Source organism: Cricetulus griseus, chromosome 4 (genome assembly GCF_003668045.3).
Source record: "Cricetulus griseus strain 17A/GY chromosome 4, alternate assembly CriGri-PICRH-1.0, whole genome shotgun sequence".
Classification (NCBI taxonomy): Eukaryota; Metazoa; Chordata; class Mammalia; order Rodentia; family Cricetidae; genus Cricetulus; species Cricetulus griseus.
This window is the reverse complement of record NC_048597.1, coordinates 192,517,335-192,539,285: the sequence shown is the minus strand read 5'-3', so window position 1 is coordinate 192,539,285 and position 21,951 is coordinate 192,517,335. Positions and strand designations below refer to the sequence as shown.

At 36.8% G+C, this 21,951-nt stretch overlaps 1 protein-coding gene across 2 annotated transcripts in view; it reads right to left on the bottom strand.

The window, feature by feature from the left end:
* Mei4 (meiotic double-stranded break formation protein 4) overlaps window positions 1–19,634 on the bottom strand; it is a 123,571-nt gene extending 103,937 nt beyond the window's left edge. The window contains exons 1-2 of one of the 2 annotated variants that reach the window (XM_035444503.1): window positions 19,386–19,634; window positions 3,604–3,613 (exon numbers count right to left, since the gene is read on the bottom strand). In XM_035444503.1, the coding sequence (XP_035300394.1) occupies window positions 3,604–3,613; window positions 19,386–19,634 (259 nt within the window). The remainder of the gene's footprint in view (window positions 1–3,603; window positions 3,614–19,385) is intronic. The other variant, XM_035444502.1, reaches the window with a different exon arrangement.
* Window positions 19,635–21,951: the final 2,317 nt, after the last annotated feature.

Genomic DNA, 21,951 nt, shown 5'->3' with positions numbered 1-21,951 from the left:
ACTCAGCAGAAAAAAAACAATGAAATCTTGAAATTTGCAGGAAAATGGATTGAGGAAACCATTCTGAGCGAGGTAACCATCCTGTTTCTTAATGCTGATGTTGGTACTTATAACTAACATTTACTTTAACAGCCAAGGCTTTCTTCTGGAAAATATTTATGGCTTAACTAGCTAAATAATAATGGGCAATTATATAGTGATTGTCACTAAGATAGAAGAAGAAACACACTTTTTTCTTAGAATTAAACAACTCCAGTGCCACTATTAATGCATTATAATCTCTGTCAATGGTCATAAGCAAGGCATTTATTGATAAAGGCAAGTTTTTAAATGCCCAATCTGTTTGAGAATATACATCATGGAAATAGCAATATATCCGTGACCCATTAAGAGAGCATTCTACAGCAGCAATCAAAACCTACTCATGTGTTTGAATCTGTTTTCAGAGATCTCAAAACTAATAGAAACATCATACCACGTAGACTTCACAGATATGTACAGTATACTCAATCCAACAAAACACACATTCTTCTCAACAGCTCCTAGAACTGTCACTATTTTACTACACATTATAAGAACTGTCACTATTTTACTACACATTATAGGCCACAAAGCAAATTTTAAAAATATGAAACCACACAAATATTCCAAAATTAAACAAGTACACTCTGTAATATCCAGTGGGCTACTGAAGAAATCATGGAGGAAATTTAAAAGTAGCTAGAATCATATACAAATAGGAATGTAATTTACAAGAACTTTTGAGTTATAGCTAAGGCAGTTCTTTTTACAGAAACATTCACAGCAATATGCATTCCTTAAATAATAAGAGAGATCTTATATAATTAAGTACCACAAAGCCTTAAAGAAACAGTAAAAATAAAAACCAGAAGCAGTAGATAGCAAAAAAATTGTAAAGATCAGGGTGCCCAATCCCTATTTATACTTCTTCTACAAACCCCTGCACCCCTGTTCCCTACAGTTGGGGAACATTGCTGTAGAGAAGACAGGCAGATTATAAGTCGACCAAGGAAGTTAGACCCATGACACCTCAACAATATGGCTGCCTAAGGAAGACCTGAACAGAATCAACAGGCATGCTTACATGGAAGGATGAAATCTCACAATGATCCAACACAAGATGAAAAACTGTAAGCAATTGCAATTTAGAACTGCTAAGAGAGGGAGAATTATTTTAGCCAGGGACAAGCCCCTAATAAGTTATCTAATATTGTGTTCAGTCCTAAAGATATATACATATAAGCAACAAAAACAGACTTAAAATGTCTTATTTATATGTTTGTGCATTTATTTATTATATATGTATGTAGCAAATTACAATTTAAGAAATAAAGATAAATTTGAGAGAAAACTAGGAGGGAAACATGGGAAGAAATGGAGGGATGAAAAGGAGGGGGAAATGAGATAATTATATTTTAATTTTTAAGATTTCTTAATACTAAATAATTATGAAGATTGAAGAAGAAATTAATAAAATGGAAACTAAAAGAATAATATATAGACTCAAGCAAGCAGGGCTGATTCTCTGGAAAACTAAACAAGTTGGGTAAAGCCCCTAGCAAAAATATCCAGAGAGAGATAAAAAGAGGGAGACACAAATTATTAAATTAGGGAAGAAAGGGGGAATTTAGAACAGATCCCAGTGCATGGGTCATAGGCATCTGAGTTTGTGCCTTCTGGTACCACAAAACTTCTCGTACCACAAAAGCTAGTTCTGAGGCACAAGGCATTCAGGTCAGTTCCAGTTCAGGGGCTCTGGACCCTGTATCAGAAGTGCACATTATCTTTAGCAAAATGGACTTACCTTCTACTTCTGGGGGACAACCAAGAGCAATAGCAATGGCCTATAATGTTTCTGGAGTATCTTGGACAGCCAAGACAAATAACCTGAAAAATGTATTCATGCCTTGTGTTCTGGTTTTTGTTAGACAGTCATTGGCTCTTAGAGGGAGCACTGCCAGCCCAGCTAAGAAATTTTCATTTAAACTACTTATTTATACCCCAAATTACATTTATTATAAGTTTTTAGGTAGACACTGTATGATACTAGATGAGAAAAGTAATCAGCAGTCTCACACATCTGCAAACCATGTGGCTAAAAACAATGCCTGGCCTGGAAAATACACTGGTGCAATAGTGACACAGACATTATGGGAGTAACCAACTACTTTTGTATTAGATTTAAGGTTCACTCCATGAAATGGAACCCATACACAATACTGCTAAAGTAAGCCAGGCATTGGTGGCACATGCCTTTAATCCCAGCACTCGAGAGGCAGAGGCAGGTGTATCTCTGAGTTCGAGACTAGCCTGGTCTACAAGAGCTAGTTCCAGGATAGCCTCCAAAGCCACAGAGGAACCCTGTATCAAAAAACCAAAAAAAAAAAATACTGCTAAAGTAGCCAAGAAGTAGCTATGTCCTACAGTTGGCCCTAGTAGTAAATTTAACTATTATTTTGCCAAAGCAATATAACAGTGAAATATCTCCTAATGACTTGTTTTTGTAACTATAGATCAATGCCTAATGCACCCCTCATGAGGGATGCTTTTTCTTCCAGCAGCTGGGAATTAACACAGAGACCCACAATTTGACAATATACAGATAGTGAAAGACTTTGGAGAACTAAATGTCTTCATCAAATCCCTTTCCTCAATGCTCAGGATTCTACCTGCAAAAGGAGACAGAAAAATTGTGACAGCTAGTGGTGATTGACGACTTTAAGAAATCAGCCAAGGATACCTACACAAGACACCCAAACACGGAGTGGCGCGGGGGGGGGGGTGATAAGAAATTCAGTGGTTTGCAAGAATAAGGGATTCAGAATGAGTGGGAGGAACATAAGATGGTAATGGGAAGTGAATATAAGTGCAATAAAATATACATTTGTGAAATTTTCAGAAAATGTTCTAAAATCAAAAGTTGTAATGAATATGTTGCATTAAAAGCCATTAAATTGTATAAATATGCAAATTATATGTTACAGAATTTATTCACCAGTAAAGATTTCCTTAAAGAAAATTTTGGCAAACTGAATTCAAGAACACATTAAGAAGATCACACACCATGATTTAGTTGGTTTTATTCCAGGAATACAATATTGTATCTGTGTACACAAATGAGTAATTTTAATTTAGTATAAAAATATCCAGAGTGTAGAAAAGGCTTTGGTAAAGTATAACATTCCTTCATGGTGAAACCCTGAAGAAACTTAGGAAGAAGGAACACATCTCAAAAACCACATGCTATTATCAACAATCCTGTAGTTATCTCTCTACTAACTGGAAAACTGAGAGCAGTTCCTCTAAAATCTGAAAGGAGATAAAGGTGTTCCCTCCCTCCACTTCTTTTGAATACAGCACTTGACATCTTGGTAGAGTAAGAGGACAAGAGAAAGAAGTAAGAGGGAAAACAATAAACAATTTGAATACATATGGGAAACAAAGAAGCCGAAGTATGCATAATTACAGATGACAAGATCCAGGTTTTCAACTATCTTAAAGACTCCAAATAGAGAACTGTTACATCTGATACCATGTTCAGCAGAGTAGCAGGACACACAATCAATACCCCAAAACAAGTACTTTCTATATGCTAGAAATGAACAGAGAAAGAAATCAGTTCGTTGTGCCTTCAAAAAATTCAAATACCTAGGAATAAAATTAAAAACATCTATGTAGTAACTGAAGATCTCCTACAATCATAGATTATTAGAATGATGTGAAAAACGGTTGTATTGTTGAGAAAAATCAATCGATTAATTCCCTTTCCATTAAAATGTTAAGCATTTTCTTCTCAGAATGAGAGAAAAAATAGGGAAGCACCAAAGATTCTAAGCAGTCCAATACCAAGCAGAAAGAAAAATGATAGAGACAACATTTATCCATACAGAGCCATAGCAGTAACACTGCATGGTAGTGATGCAAAATCACACACATATAAAGAACAGAGAAACTAGGCAAAAATTATCACAGTAAAAGCAGAGGACTTTAGCAAAAGATGACAATAATATATATTGGAGAAAACAACAACCTTTCCAACAAATGATGCTGAAAAACTGGGTATCTACATGATTAAGAATGAAATAAAATCCACATCTCTCACTCTGTGTAAAAGTCAACTCAAACAGTAAAGGCCATAATATAAGACCTCAAATTGTGAAACTATTAGAGGAAAACTGAAGAAGAACCCTTCAAGATATAAGCACAAGCAAGGATCCCAATAACTCAAGAAATTAAAAAAAAAGATGAACATGAGAACATGAGATTAGATGAAATTAAGAGGCTTCTTCACAGGAGAAGAATAAAAAAAAATTGACTGAGTAAATAGAAATCCTCCTAAATGAAAGGGCCATTTCTTAATTTACTATGGTGCTTAAGTACTGAAAATAACAGTGTTCCAACCTGGAATATATGATCTTCCTAACATGCTTTTTAGTAGATTTAATAGAGATAAGCTGTACATAAACACATAGATACTATAATATAATAAACATTATATACTCAATAAGCACAACCCACTGCTATCAAACACTAGAACATCTAAGAAATCTATAATAAAATCAGTACCATGTACAAAAATTGAGGGAATGAGATTATTAACTAAAAGCTATAACAAATGCTACCTACAGATTCTCTCTACAAATTCTATATGTATCTCTTACATACCAAATCCTATAAGTATTATATTTTATTTTGCTGGACCATAGGCCTTACATTTTTCTATTTTTAAATTTTATTATTTAAATCCATTTATCTTTTCAAAATAGATCTCAGTAATATTCAACAAAATAAATCTGTTGCCTTCCTGAAACACATCTTGTCATCCAAATACTTGTCCAACCATCAGGAAGGAAGGAGGAAATGCCCCTTACTAGAACAAATGAGGTTTTCTTTTGTGGTCATGCCTTCAACTTATTGGATGAGGCCAACCCAGTCTGCTGTCCTCAGTCTACCGACACAAATAATCTTGCCCCTAACCAAAGAGTGTCAAGATATACGAACTGAAACTTAAAGTCAATAACCAAAGCATCATTTCTAAGTATGTCCCCCTCTAATCACTTCCTCACATTGGGTCCGGCCACCACCATCTCTTGGACATATAGATGCCTCCATGATCAATAGTCTCTAGTAAGTCTGTACTACCTTCACTAAAGTACCACTTCAGTGAAAATATTCCAGAAGCTTCTCTCTCGCTATAGAACAGCCCTCCAAGGGTGTCAGCTTAGCACACAGACCCCATCTCTGTTTGCCCCCCTTATTTAGTTTACCCTTATCCTTAGCCCCATTTCATGAATGTAGCAATCAGCCCCATAGAGTTCACAAATCAAGCCACACTGTTTCACACAGCAATGCATTTGCACATGCTGTTCTCCAAATACATACTGGTTCTTCTTCAGATCCAGTTCTTAGCCTCTGTGAAGCTTTCCAGGTTCTCCCAGGCTCAGAAAAGCCTTACATGTACTTCATTACTCCTCACCTCAACGTGCTTTTAATATGCTAGTGGTTCCATACTACAGGGAGAAGTTTCTGAGGGGATGAGTTTATTCTTGTGGATGTTCCTATTTGATGCCTGCCTGGTGGGTAGTTTTAATACTTATTGAAAGAATGTCTCTCTCTCTCTCTCTCTCTCTCTCTCTCTCTCTCTCTCTCTCTCTCTCTCTCCTCTCTCTCTCTCTCGTTAACATCCATTCAAATCAAATACTTTCACATAGGGATATATAATTTGCCACTACCAATTATGATTTCCCATCATTAATAATCATGATCCAACTTATACTCCTGCATTGAATAATGTAAAAGTAATGTTTATGCCACCTAGTGGTCAAACAGAAAATGTTATTTAAAGCCATTTCATAATTGTTTTTAATAATGCTTTTTATAATTTTGGAACTAGAAGATAATTACATTTAATTATAAGATAATTATATTTTATAACTATATGATAATTGCATTTTCCCTTCCTCCCTCCAATCCTTCCCATGTCTCCTCCCTCCCCCACCGCTTCTCAAATTCATGGCTTCTTTATAGTCCCCAATACATAAATACAACCTGCTCAGTCCATGTTTCACATATTTATATGATCTCAAGGTTGATCACTTGGTATAGGATAATCAATTTGGGAGCTCTTAATGGCAAGTGTTTCCATTAAAATCAAGAATGATTTCTCTTGCCTGAACTGTCTTTTCTGAGTGGAAACAAAACACAATGTGTATTTGTGGGCCAACTTTGTCCTAGGCAATTTGATACCATAATTCCTCATGTCTTCAAGTGCTCAGGCTCTGGGATTTCCTTATTGTTTCTTTCCTATCACCTCTTCTAGCTCTGCAAAGGTAGCTTTCTTCACGATTGCACTGTTTTATCTGTGTCTTTCTTCTCTTATTTCACCATCCTGAATATCTCCATCCTACACCCACAAAGAACTATTTTGGGTAAAGACTCTCAAATCTGTCTCTCTAATCCCAACCAATTCTCAATTATTCTTTGCTGGCTATTGTCTCCATTTTAAAATGCTGATAGCATTTTAATAAGTTATTTCTTACAGAACAAGTATTAGAATTTTAGTGAACATAACTTTCAAAAATCACTACCTCTCAATGGTTTGAACTCAAGATACTTAGGCTGAAGATAAATGGGATAAACAGAAGGATTTACTGAAAAAAACTTTTAGTCATAGACAGTACAGTGAATAAATTTAAGTGAGTGCTTAGAATGCTGACATCCCAGAGTGTGGCCCTCAGTACTGAAATCATAATCAGATACTGAAAGTCAAATTATTTTGCTACCCAGCACATGAACAAATGCCTAACAGGAAATAACTTAAGGAAGTATTTACTTTGGCTCACTTTGAGATGGCTTAAACCATTCATAGAATTGAAGGTATTATGGAAGACCTAGACTATCCTAGGTAGAAGGATTATAAAAATACTTGCTCATATATAAGTGGACCACAACGCAAAACTATAAATCCCAAAGCTGGCCCTGCAGTGATTAACTTACTCCCATGGAGCCCACCATTGAAAAGATCTACAGCCTCCCGCAACAGTGCCATCAACTAAGAATCAAGACCTTCAACACATGAACTGTGGGAACATTTTATATTCATGTTACATTCTGACTATTATCTCGACAAGACTGACCTCTGCACCTAAAACCTGCCAAGTCAGAAAGAAACCATCACCTTCCCTTACACTTGATCCTGGCATCAGTGCTATCCCTCTGTCTCCAAAGTTTGAAACCTGAGAATCTACTTTGTGAGCCTCATACATTAACACATATTGATCCTGCCTATCTTTCTGTTCATTGAAGTTTTTAAGTCTGCTCGGGCTATTCCCATTTTGGAACACCCCTTTGTATTAAACACTCTGTGTAAATTGCTCTCTCTCAAAACTCATTCACAAGTTTTTCAATGCTGGCTTCCTGTCATTCAAAATCTCTTTAGATGCCATTTCTTCAGACATTCCTTCTCTACCATGGTAACCTAAGGAGGCCTTCAGATGAATCATCATCCCAATTTCCTATTTTGGTTCCCTAGCCTGTCATTGTCACTTCATAACCACTTCCCACTGGTATTTTTTGTCTTCACCCTTAAGAACATATGCTCCAAGAAAGAACTAGACTTCCTGGTCTTTTGCTGTATCTCAGACTATGTAATTCTGAGTAAGAGCTAATCAGTATTAAACAAACAAAACCCTGTTTTATACCATAGCCTCTTTTATTGCTATGTTCATATGGTTATGTGTAGAGAGTGGGATTATGATTGGGAAGATTCTATGCCCTGTCTAATTTTTCTGTCTAACTAACTTACCACTCAGATAACATAAAGGGATGCCTTAAGGAAACATATTTCTTACAACATGTATAACATATGTCAAAAATTGTTAGGTTATTCTTCTTTTTTTCATGCTAGGAAACATGGCTCTTCATTACCAACTGCAAAAGCACATTTGGTGCAGGCATTCACGCATCCTCTTAAAATGACCTACCCTAGTTATTCATTGTTTTCTACAACAACCATTATTCTCTGCTTATACCAAAGTCAACTTCAACAATTTTCCAGAGGATTTTTATATTTATCTTTATACTATTCCCTCCTGCTTAAAACACCCTCAGTACACAGAGCTGTCAAGAAGTAACTCCTTCATACGCTTTATAAAAAAGTCTAGCATAGTGAAATCTTCCAGCCATTGCACTATTTCCCTAACTTACATCATAAAGGGAATATCTTACAATTTAACAGCTATAATTGAGTAATTGATAGGCACTCAATATTTCCATGGGAGATATCAAACTTATATCTCAAATAAACACTTCAGGAGTATCACATGTTTATATCAAATATAGTATTTTTCCTTCACAGACACAGAATTAAAGGAAACATACAAGTCTCAAAATGCACCATTGTCCTCTGTTCCCAAATGCATGTGTTTAGAATGTTTTTGCCTGTTCCTTACTAGACTCTAAATCTAGATACAAGAAGTCATTCTGAAACACCTTATTTCTGTAATGTTCAGTCTTAGCTGCAGATGGGAGTTGTTTCAGGTCTTTTAAAAGCCAATACAGTCAGCTCACACTCCATGCCAAACACAGTAGATTTTCTAAGCATGGGGCCTAAAAGTCCATCGTTTTTAAGGCTCTCAGATAACTCTGATGGGAGAATCATTACTGCACATTAATTTATATTTATTTTGCTATTTCTGGAGAGAACAATGGCTTAGGCCTTTTCTGTGCCATTACAAATAAGTACCTTCATGACTCCTGGAAAGCCTTCCTACTTTCTCTCATCACATTTGTCTGCTGTTGAGTATTTCTAAGCTCAATAGCAGCTCCAATCTCTTTCCATAGATTCTACCTTTTCTGCCTTGCAAAGTTAGCTTTACTGTTCTAGCTATCCATTCCACCTTAGCCTGGGTCATTATTATTTCCTTCATCATGTCATAGCCTCCTTTCTACCCAGCAGTTTTGATTCCTCTCCCACCAACAATCCAATCCACGCAGACATGATGACAAGAATTTTAAAACTGCTAGTTAATTTAGCCAAAGGATCTCTCCACTGTCACAAAAACTTTACTCACTGAAAAGAGCCCCGCATATGTTGTATAACTGCTTCCTCCACGGCCTTCATTATAGCCCCAGTATCCTTGTTCTTTCTGTTCCACAATCAGTGTGGCTTCTGTTTACTTGCTGAGCATTCCTTTCTCAAGAACACTGAGTGGACTTCTCTTTGAGGAGCTGGCTCAACCACCTGCTTCTGTACTGTGGCTCACTGCCCATCCAGTCTAACTTCTCTGGTCTTTTCCACCCTGAGCAATTCAGTACCACAACCTGTTTTGTTCTCTACTATATTTTTTAACACACTCTGATACCCCTTGCTAGTTGTTTCATAGCTATTGTCTGTTCCATGAATAGAAATTCTATTCCTTCTGTGTTGTCACTATAGGAACTGCAGAAACAACAATAACCATTTCAAGATATCTTGCCTCTCTTACCAGACACAAGTTCCTAATGAGTAAACAGCCTCTTTCTTCTTTTCTAGTCTTCAAAGTCAAGCACCACACTGAGAAAAGATGACATATTCAAGTATCTGCTGATCATTTTCACTATTTCAGTAGAGTCTCCGTATTTATTTCTGAATTTAAGAGTACTGAGGAATATTGTAACTAACAACATTGAGTGTTTCCATAAACTAGCAATCCATAAACACCCAGACTAAATTGTCAGCTTACTATATCATATTTACAAGCACACAAGATATCTTCAATTTTAAATCACACCTTAATTCCTTCATCTTTCAATTCCACTCTCTAAATCATATCCATATTATTAGAATACAATGTGGAAAGGTCTATCTACAATTGTAGGCTTTGCTTATACAAGCCATACATGTTTTATTAATGTATGTCTGCTTATATGAAATTAGTAATCAGGAAATATCACAATCTGTGCTGCCTGCTTGGATATAAACCCATTCTGACTAGAGTATTTTTACAACCTATTGTGGATAGCTAGTGGCTTTGGAGTTTGGTCTAGTTTCAAGGTATCATTTTTTTTTTTATACTCCAGATATTGAAACTGGTCTATGAAACGTAAGCCTCACTAAAAGATATCAAAAAGTTCAGTGTGCAACATTATAATACTATATTTCCCCCCAAACTTTACTGACAATCACAGGTACTAAGCTAATTATTTTCTATTAAGGAAAGGGAAAATTCCACAAAATTCAGGCAATTTTTGTTACCACTGTATTTTGAAATGACTACTTTTAATATAGTTAAAATGGGCAATTCTCTCATCCTATGCCCCTTCTTTGGAAGGAGTTATTAGCTCCTACTCAGAGCACTGACAATCTCTATCAGACTATCTCTAGGTAATTGCTTAGCTTTACATCTTAAAATAACTTGACATCACCAATGAAATAATCTTGCAGTGCTAAAATACTGAAAACATTATAAAATTCTCGTTAATCTTCACTTTTGGTGACCATTGATAATGTTTCCTCCAATTACAATCATGATAAAATCCATAATACACACCTCTAAGTGTCTTGAAGAATCCTAGTGTATTATCTGTTGTCTGTAGTAGGTACTGAGAGTCTCTGTGAAGTGCCCTGAACCCCTACCATCCCCCGGGAGTTCAGAATTGCCATGTGTATTACTTTTTCTTTTATGTAAATGTTGCATTAACAGCAAGAAAATCCAACAATGTATCTTCCAGGTACCAAAAGGAAATGAAAAAAATATTGACTCATTAAATTGCTGTCCTTTCTCCTTTAAAGTAGGAAATATTTTCAGATCTTGTAAGTGGTAATAGCTAAATCACAAATACAGCCATCACTGTTGAATGAAAGATAATTCTATCTCAAACTGGGCCTGATAAACCTGTATTCCAACACTACTGAGGCTGGGGCAGGATTTTTTTTTAGTTCAGAGGCAGCCAGTGTTATGTTACACAGCAAGTTCTAGGCCAGAATCTCCATGTCAGCATAAACGAAATTTTGTCTCTGTTCTAATCCCCTTTAAGCAGCCTTTCCTTCTCTTCTTGTGGCCAGTAGGTTATTCAATAGATGATACTACTTTTGTCTCAAAATGAACTAATATGGAATCTTTTCATTGACTAGTTGGCCTCTACATTCGTTCTAGTTTACTTTCTGTTGTGTTAAACAACCAAGGCCAAAGGCAACTTGGGGAAGAACGGTTTTGTTTGTGTTACAGATACACACATACATGCAGTCCATCATTGAAGGAAGCCAAGTCAGGAACCTGGAGGTGGGGACTGAAGCAGACACCAAGGAAAACTGTTGTTTACTGGCTAACTTCCTCTGGTTTGCTCAGCTCCACATCCTTAAGCAGCTCAGGCCCACCTGTCTTGGGATGGTACTACCCCAGACAGGCTCAGATCTCCTACATAAATGTTCGGTCAAGACAACAACAACACACAAAACGATCACAAGTCAATTTGTTGGAGGCAGTTCTTCAACTGAGATTCTTTCTTCCTAGGCATGTCTAGACTTGTATCAAGTTGACAAAAACTAACCCAAACAACCCACTCCTTTTCAAATTTGACATATAAAGACAACACATTGAGCCATAACGTCTCCTTTCTTTGTACCCAAGATTTCATGTAAATATCACATTCAGTGAAACTACACAAATCCCATAGACTTTAAAAGAGTTCAACATAATAAAAGTCCATTGTCTCCTTAAAAATCCAAAGTCTTCCTCAACTTTGGGCTGCTGTAAAAATCTAAAAGAGGGCATATACTTTCGCACTGCAAGAGAGAAGAACAACAGAGCACAGTTAGAGATCAAAGCAAAACCTAAACTCAACATTATGAATAGTTCAATATCTGACATCTGAGAATCACTCGTGATTTTCTGAGGGCTTGGGACCTACCTCTGCGATGCTGATGACACCCCCATCACATAGATCTTGTTTGGTAAGCTCACGCCAGTCTCACTCTACACTTGTCATTGTCCTAGTCAGTCATCCCACAGTCCCGGCCTCTCCAATAAGCTGTGTCCTCACAGCAACTCGGCTAGTGGCCTCTCGTGGCCTCTCACAATGACAAGCTTCTATTTCTCACTCTGACTCCTTTATTCCCAGGATCTCCATGACAACTGACGATGCACCTTCACCAATGGTGTCTCTTGGCTTCTCAGGATCCCAAGCCTCAGTTTATCCCCACAAACCCTGCATGTTTCCAAAGCCAGAACTATGGGGAAAGAGTCTTACACTCCCAAGTTTTGCTGTGTTCACAACCTGCATGAGCTGGGCTCCGTCCCTTCTCTCAGTCTCCCTCTGTTTCTCTGTCTGTCATCTGTCTGTATGTCTGTCTGTCTGTCTCGCTTCCTCCCTGCCCCCCTCCCTACCCATTCCTCTCTCCAGATCACCTGGGCACACACCTCTCTGGCTCCAGATAACCCTGCTGTCTCTCTAGTTATGGGGCAGAGGCACAGAGTCACACAAACGCATCCTATCATTAAGGACTGACAATGGTTCAGACATTACAGTTATCATGAGATGCCTCATGGTTCGCTGAATGAGAACTAATCAGATGAGGTGAAACATTCATACAATGCACAGGTAGAACCAGCTTCAGAGCCACTGAAAGCACAGTAAATTATTAACAAAATTAGGTATTAAAATATGCAAACTGCTCTCTAATTTGTAGGAAGTAGGTCAAAGAATGGGGGCATTCTGTTAAAAATACTATTTTATGGAAAGAAACAGGCAAATTATACTAAATTCCAGGGTAAATGGTATTTATTATTTAAATTACAATGGACAAAAGCAAGATGCCTAAAGCCTGCAGATTTTGTTTTAATAACAAATTAGAAAACTTTAAATATTATAAAATATACAGAAGAAGCAGAAGTATTTAAATTTTCATCAGTCACCTTTCACCAAGATACATCTGTCAACATAAAATTTAAACTTCTATGAATTACAAATTAATTTTCATTGAAAAATTTACCAAGTCTCATGAACATAATTTCTATTATTTCGTTACTATTGGCTTGATTTGAAATTATATTATCACTAGACCCAGAAAGATCTTTTGAGAGCAAACCTATGTCCAAGATCTCACTGAATCTAAAACCAGGGAAAGCAGAAAACAACTCAGTTGTCTTTCATATGAATTCATAAAAAGAAAATAGTGTTAACATCAGAACTTTGAAAATGAAAAAAAGAACCCAGATTTCAGTGAACAGCCTCTTTCTTGTGTATTTTATAGCATAAACACTGGCAGAAATATTCTTTATGTATTAAAGACATATAAACAGTATTTATTTGAACTTTGAGGAAAAAAATGGATACCGGATACAACAAAACAATCATACACTTTCTCCAAAACTGATGATATGAAACAATGGGTCTTTTCACTGGCTAAGAACATCTCACACCACCCTAATGTCTCCTTTAGCGTAGCAATATCACAAGACATCCCTTAGAAGTATTCTCAGCTGACGGTGTAACACTTATACTAAAATGTGCTATTGTATGTTTTCTTCTTAGAAATGTACTCAACATGTTTTAGGTTAAGGTCAGTTACTTTAAGTTTCTATATGTCCTGGAACATAACATAAATACATGTTGTGTAGTTCAGCATCTATGATGTGAAATTTTATTTATATGGGAAGACTGTTTTGTATTATTGTCTACAATTTTCTGACATTCATTCACAGCAACAAACTTATTTTTATATGGGTTACCTTGTATACTCTTCAAATGATTGTTATAGTTTCATCCAATTTAACATTCATATAGATTGCCAGTATGCAATATACAGAATTTCCTCATAATCATGCTTTTCCTACAAAATGTCTTTAAAATTACTTAAAACTGATAGGAGAAAAAGATACTCTCTTGAGGGTAACAGAAAAGGCTGCCTTATACAATGGTACAATTCACACCATAAAATATGAGATATCTTAGTAGACCTCAAGCAGCACAGGTGCTTACTGAGAAAGAGGGCAGTAAGGATGCAGGAATAGAAGGTAAAACTGAAATAACAGAAGTCATCAGTGAAAAGGAAGCAACAATACTCTACCCCTGGATTCTTGTCATGCTTGTGTATGCAGCTCACTTACTGGTATGGAACACTATCATAAACCAGTACTAAAGTCAAGTTAATGCTACTGTTTGTTTGCTGGCTTGCTTTCTCTTAACTCTGCTGGTTCAACCAGACTCTAAATGAACACTGAATTCTGGAACTGCAGTCTTAATATTTTTGCTTGGGAGTATAAAATGTTCCTATTGCCCTCTTCATTTCCTGCATGCAGGTATTTTACCAGGCAATAATTAAGTTTCTGTTGCTTCATTTTGGTACATTTTATAGATGATGTCTCATGAATGCATATTTCGATTTTATTTCTTTAAACCAGTTGCATTGAAATTTCAGCATTTATCATGAGCACCTAAAAGAGTTGTGTTGGGTTGCTGGGTGTACAGAGTTTCTTATTCAGCTTTCAGGTAGGATTTAAGCATTTTACTTTCCCAGCAACTTCCTAACTGATGCTACTGATTTAAGTACATATCTTAATGACAGAGGAGAACATTGTTGAGGATTCCACAGGACCCCACTCCATTTGATATCATTTATTTCATTCTAGATGAGTTCCTCACTGCGTTTTCCTCATTCAACACTGAACAGGGACACAAAGGAAAGACTACTTGAAGAACAGATGAAAAATGTGAACCTTAAAGGATAATGCCAAAATGATGTCCAGCCAGACAATGAGAGCCTCTGAGATGTGGACTGATGGGACAGATCCATCTGTATGCTGCAAATATGTGTTGCTTTTACTGATGAATAAAGCTGTTACAGTCAATGGACAGGCATGATTCACCTAGGCAGGAATTCCAAACAAGTAGGCAGGGAAAAGAAAGAAAAAAAGCAGAGACATCATGTAGCTACAGGGAAAGTAGGACACCTGAGCATTCTACAGTAAGCCAAGACCATGTGGAGATACACAGATTAATAGAAATGGGTTAATAATTACTAGAGAGCTAGCCAATAAGAAGCCTGAGCCATAGGCCAGTTTCTAATTAATATAAGACTATGTATGTTTATTTGGAAGTAAATGGCTACAGGACCAGGAGGGTCAGAAACTTCTATCTACAGTGGACCCTTCCCTGGGACTCAATAAAGTCAAACGCAATGTAGAGTCAGAACTAGATTGATCACAGATATTTTATTAAGAAAGTACTCATGAAATGGAGCCAGTGACCAGGTTTACACAGGATGCTTGCTCGTTTGCTCAGTCAGGGGGGAAGAGAAAAAGAGAGCCATGTGTGTGCCTCTCTGATATTTAAACCCTTTCGATATCTGTGTCCAGCGCCAAGCGGGTGTGGTCAGCATTTTCCCCTACAACTCAGGGCACCCATTCCTGCTTCCACTCATTTTTTTTTTTCTGGATCCATGTAGGATCCCCTTCTTCAATATCTCCTATTTTCCTGTCTTCTAATTCTTTCAAACTACCTTCACACATTACCCAACTACTGTTATTATTTCCTGTTCCTTTCAGTCAAGCTCATTATATTAAAGGAGAAGTCTCAGCCTTGTCAGTCACACCAGCACCTCTCCACACTAGAATATGGACAGAAATGGAGAGTCTTAGCCCCACCCCATTTGCCTCATTTATCTGATTTTATTTTTGCTTTGATAAAGAGAATGACAGCATACTGTACATTTTCCACCAATAGCTAAATGAGTTTTGTTCACTGAATATTGAATTTATTCTAAAATATAAATTTCAGGCTCTAAGGCCTAAATATTTAATTCAGAATCATTGCATATTAATTTTTTGAATGAGAAGTTTTATTAGAAAGGGAAGATAAGGTGAAGGAAAGAGAAAAGAGGCAAAGAGACACAGAGACACAAAGGGAGGCCAGAAGACAGGAGCAGAAAGAGAGGAGGGCAGAGAGAGAGAAAAGCACATTAAAAATTTTAATATAGTGTTAATCTCAAAAACAGATTAACATTGAGGCATTTAAAAAGCACATATACAATATGTCAAAAGCTAAAACATAGCCCTAAACATAAGAAGAATATTGAAATTTGTTGTAGGTTTAGGGGTATAGCTAAGAAATAATGTATATACTTCATGAGACCATGAGCTCAATTTCTAGAGCCAAATTAATAATGGTAATAATAATAATATGGAGAAATATCTGTCCTATTGCTTGAACTAACAAAAAATCACATTGGGCAAACATCTAAAATTTTGGAAGTATTCTAAATAATTTTAGTTTCTGTTTCAAAGAAAGGAAGTTGCCATTGTCACTGTCCACTTATTCTGATCTGATTAAACTCCCTGAGTGGCAGGAGTCAGAGATTCATTCTACCAACACGATCTTCAGCAAGATGCTAGATTTCCTCTGTGTCTACACCTATTGCTACAAGGACTAGGAAGATCCCAAAACACACACACACACACACACACACACACACACACACACACACGAGGAAGGATAGTTTTTACAAATATCAACATGTATATATATGTATTTATTCTATCATTTTTTTCTACAAATAGTCACTAACTACCCCTGAAAAGGCTGGCACTGTGCTAAAAATTTGATTATACTGATGATGAATATCAACATAATTCCTGCAATCATGGTGTAGATTACCAAGGCCAGCAGAATTAGACACTTAGAATTTACCTTACATATGGAGTGCAAATACAAACTATGAGACACACAGCATGTAAATCTAATTTAGTCTACAGAGGTAGTGAGAAGAAGTAGAATATTGAAACTGTATCAGGAAAATATGAATAGTATATAGGCAGACAAAAAGGAAAGAAGAGATATCCCACTATACATAAGCAATGCAGGAAGAAGCTTGGGGAGGAAGCAAAAGGAAGATGGCATATAAGTGAAAAACTTCCCTATGCAACAAGACAGAATATAAAGGAACCCAAAGTTAGGAGGCTTGGATAGATTCACAAGTAAGCTCCAAACACTGAAAACATTGTAGTCCAACTTAAGGATTTCAGACTTCTTTCCAAAGCAATCAGAAATCTTGAGATTGGGTATAGTCTAGAGTAGGAAATGCTGATGCTGCATCAATAAATACACTTTAATTAGGATAAATTTAGCAAGAGAGGTAAAGTTATACAGTTGAATTTGAATAATTAGGTAAAACAATTTTCATTAGGAATAGTCAGATATGGAGAGCTTCCAGTGATACACACAAAGCAGAGACCACTTAACTCAAGAGGTTACTGAGCACCTAACAAAAAGTCCTAGAACCCAGCATCTGCAAAGATGATGCCTAAATCAAGCAATCAGATTCAGAGCTGGGATGAAGGATGGCTTCTGTCTGCAATATTAACCACTACAGAATTTTCATGGAAGAGCTAAACCTCTGAAGGTCTGATCTGTTTCCTATGTTGGCATGTCTTTGGTCCTTCTATGTCCCTTTTGGGCCCTTAACCCCTTCCTGGCATAAGTCTGTGCTTTTAAATTTCTCTCTTCCACTTATTCAACCCTAGATTAAGTACTGGCAAACTTTATGTGGCCATTTTCAACAAAGCTGTTCCAGACTGAAGGACATTATTTTTCTCGCATTTTCTCCTCTACACAACATAGGTACTATGCTCATTATTAACTACACTCATTCATGATGTCCAACCATTCCTCAGAAATGACAAACAATGATTTTACCATCCTCCATCTTTTAAATGTTCGCTAATGAGAACTGCTTCATCTACAGGACAATGTCACTGGGGTGCAGGCTCACCTCACCCTCATAGGTTTCCATTCTGACCACATTAGCAATTGGCTAACAATCATTTGTGGGCTTGGCACAGTGCATACAAGAAACAAGAGGTTGAGGAAAACGGATTTTCGAATTTCTGTCTTTCTTCATGGGCCTCTAGCTCTTCATCCAAAGAGGTAGATTCTCCCAATTGTTTTCCTTTTTTCATTGGCCAAAATTGGGCCCCACAAAAAATAGATCAAAACTCTCAAAAAACAGCCGTAAGCCTTTTATGGGTCAACCCACTGGACACGAGCATGTTTTCCAAATAAAATGAAGAACTTTAAAAAAGAAAGGAGCTGCTTACTGAATAGAGAATTGTGTCTGGCACAAATCACCAAAAAAAAAAAAAAGACTCTTTTCTTTCTATACTTCCTTCTTTACTACTACTGAACATTTCAGTGAAATAAAAACCTGCTATGTGGTATAGTTCTAAAGTTAGACTCTACTTATCCCTTCTGTAGTTTAGTTCCTTAAGGAATATAATCCCCAGTAAGAAAGTTAAGAAAAAAACGAGAATACAGAATTATCTGGGTTCCTAAGATGCTCTATAAACCATTTCAGCACTGGTTTGTTTAATTCTAGACTGTTCCATTGGTTCAATGGACAGTTGACTCTGTAATTTATGTTCCCCAGCCTCTCAATCCTACAAGAAGTGTTCGATTCAGCATTACTGAGAGCTTCTGAACACTTAAGAAGAGTTACAAATAGAAACACTGAAAACTCCAGAAAGAAACATTTAATAATATAAATATATCTCCACTAAGTTTTCATTCTTGGAAGCAGCTTGATATTTGGGGCTTTTCTGAGCTTTCTCCTCAACTCTCCTTTGTTCTTGTCATGTCCAACAGACTTACAGGAATCTGATTACTCCAAAATGCAGTGCTCGTGTCTGAATGGGTGTGTATTCTCTACTCCTCTCTTTTTGCTCATACTTCTAACATTTGCTAGATCCCCTGCAACAATTTCATTGACAAGTACACAAACCTGAAGGGCCAGACCTCTGGAACCTTCAAAGAAATTAAAAAGGATGAATGGATTCTTTGGCATTTTATCCTTCTAATGTAATACATCACAACTGGGTTGATTTTAGGTCTGTTTCTTCCACTAGAATGGTAGGTGATCAAAAGAGAAAATAGTCCCTCATCTTGTATATTTTTGGGCTTAATTATTCACAAGGAACTGGTACTGTATAAATGTCAGCTATTATAAAAAGAAAAATATTACTGCATTTAAGAATGAAATTTTAAAATAAATTTCTTCAGTCAACCTCAAGCACGATTGTTATTGAGTGGTAGAATGCTTGCTCAAAGATATTCAGGGCCCTAGGTTCAATCCTCATTAACACAATAACAATAATAAACAACTGTTTTCACATCTGGAGTACTTTAATTCTGTTTACTTAATCTCCTAGACTAATGTAGTTCCATTCATCAGAAGGTAAAAATAACTTGTAATGATTAACTAAAAGTAAAACAAACAAGCAAAAACAAAATAAAAGAAGTTATATGGGGCAAAAGGGAGAAATAAACATTCTCGGGGTTTTGTGATAAATTTCTAGTGATTTATGGTAATAATAGGTTTATAAATTACTGAAAACTGATTTCACATACTCACCATTCTTAAACAACCCTGAGGAAATCCTACTCAGGAAAAGTTGTTGACGTAATTGTAGAACTTCAGCTTCTAGAGCTTCAACTTTTGATTGGCATTTGGGCTCCTTCTGGGCCACCAAGGTGGCAAGGTGCTCTGTATATTCTCTGCTGCTTCTGTCTGCAGGTTTTGAGTGGATGATCGCCAAAGCCAGGGCCAGCTTTGAAGTTTTCAAATACCATGTCTGAACATCCATCTTGGCTTTTGTCCCTATGATATAATAAAGAGTTTCAAAATTTACTTTTAACTTTCACAGAGTGTTTATTTGAAAAAAATTGATCTTTCAGGGGAGTGCTAATTTTAAAAAATGTATAAAATAAATTGGTTCCAAGCAACAGAAAAAAAATTCTCAGGAATGAAAATAAATAGTATGAGACATCATGAGTTTTCACTGTACACTTTAGCATGTCTATTGTTGGCCATGTTCAACTCATGTTTAAGTAGTTGTATTAGTGAGACATTACGGGTATAGCTTCTGACATTACTAGAAAAGACCATCTCAGAGTCCTCAACTAAACATAAAGAACTACATGAAAGTAAGAAATACTGAGAGTAGAAGAAACAGTCTTCCCCAGGGAAGACTACAACAACTGATTATCCAGTCCAAATGATGAGCGCCGGAAAAATACATATGAATAACATTATATAGGCTGAGCAGGCTGTTTTTTAGCAAATATGTATATGCATATACACATATGAATGAAAAAACAATTAACGAATAAGGAGGCCATAAATTCAAAAGAAAGCAAGGAGGGGTATATGGGAAACTTTGGAGGGAGAATAGGGAAGGGGGAAATAATGTAATTATATTATAATCTCAAGCAAAAAAATTTTTGAATATTTGCATTGTAGAAGTTGTTTGATCCTGAACTTCCAACTACTCCAACTGATGTCCTGAGTATACTTCTCCAAACTATTAACATTTCAGTCTTGCAATATGAATATGTTGAAAGGAAAAACATGATGCACAATTGACCTTAGCTTAATTAATTAATTTAATATTCATTTCCACTGAAGGGTAAGTACATTTTGACTTCCTCCATATTTCACCGGGTTACCACAGAGGCTATGAACATAAAACCTACTCTAGAAATATTTTCTATGTAGTTAAAAGTACAAAAGCTGCTCATGACTACACTTTCCACTTTTGTTGCACACATTCAGCCAAATGCAGATCACATCCGTTTGAATAAAAACTTCTACCTATTTTGAACATGTATGGATTATTTTGTTTGTTATTACTTAATTCCAAGCAACAACTCTGCATAGTAGTCACATGTTTAGGTATCACAATGATAACCTGAAGATGTGCATATATTATATGGGAATAGTCAACCATTTTATATGATGGACTTGTACATTTTATTTAAATTTATATTTGAGGAGATCCTAGAATCCATTTCCCCAAAGCCCAGAGATGACCATGTAATGTTTCAAAATATTAAGAGTGTATGGTTACCACATTGATCCTATTAGCACTATTTCACATTACACCCTGTATTTTCTTAACTTCAATTTCTGAGGCCTATCCTCTACTATAGTAGGGCTACACTACCCAAGTTCTTTTCCATTCAAATCTCTGCTAATGTTCAACCAGTTATGATGCCTTAACTCCCTTATGGCTGCCTCAGACCTGTCTGTACATCCTTCCTGGATAGCTCATAAACGACTAATGCACTGCACTTTTTTTTCTTTTCTCCATTTTTTAATTTAAATTAGAAACAAGATTGTTTTACATGTCAATCCCAGTTCCCTCTCCCTCCCCTCCTCCCCTGCCCCCCACTACCACCCTACCTATAACATACCATTTCTGCTCCCCAGGGAGGGTGAGGCCTTCCATGGGGGGGGTCTGCAGAGTCTGTCATATCCTTTGGTATAGGGCCTAGGCCCTCCCCCATGTGTCTAGGCTGAGGGAGTATCTCTCTATGTGGAATGGGCTCCCAAAGTCCATTCCTATGCTAGGGATAAGTACTGATCTACTACAAGAGGCCCCATAGATTTCTGAGGCCTCCTCACTGACACCCACATTCATTGGGTCTGCATCAGTTCTATGCTGGTTTCCCAGCTATTAGACCAAGAGCTCCCACTTAGGTCAGCTGTTTTTGTGGGTTTCACCAGCCTGGTTGTGACCCCTTTGCTCATCACTTCTCCTTCTATGCAACTGGATTCCAGTTCAGTTCAGTGTTTAGCTGTGGGTATCTGTTTTACTTCCATCAGCTGCTGGATGAAGGCTTTAGGATGGCATATGAGTTACTCATTAATCTCATTATCAGGGAAGGGCATTTAAGGAAGCCTCTGCACTGTTCCGTGGATTGTTAGTTGGTGTCATCCTTGTAGATCTCTGGACATTTCCCTGGTGCCTGATTATTCTTTAAACCTAAAATGGTTCCCTTTCTTATGGTATCTCTTATTTTGCTCTCCTCTATTCTTCCCCCTACACAACCTTCCTGCTCCTTTATGTCCTCCTCACTCCTTCTCTTCTCTCATTCTCATTCTCCTAGCTCCCTCTCCCT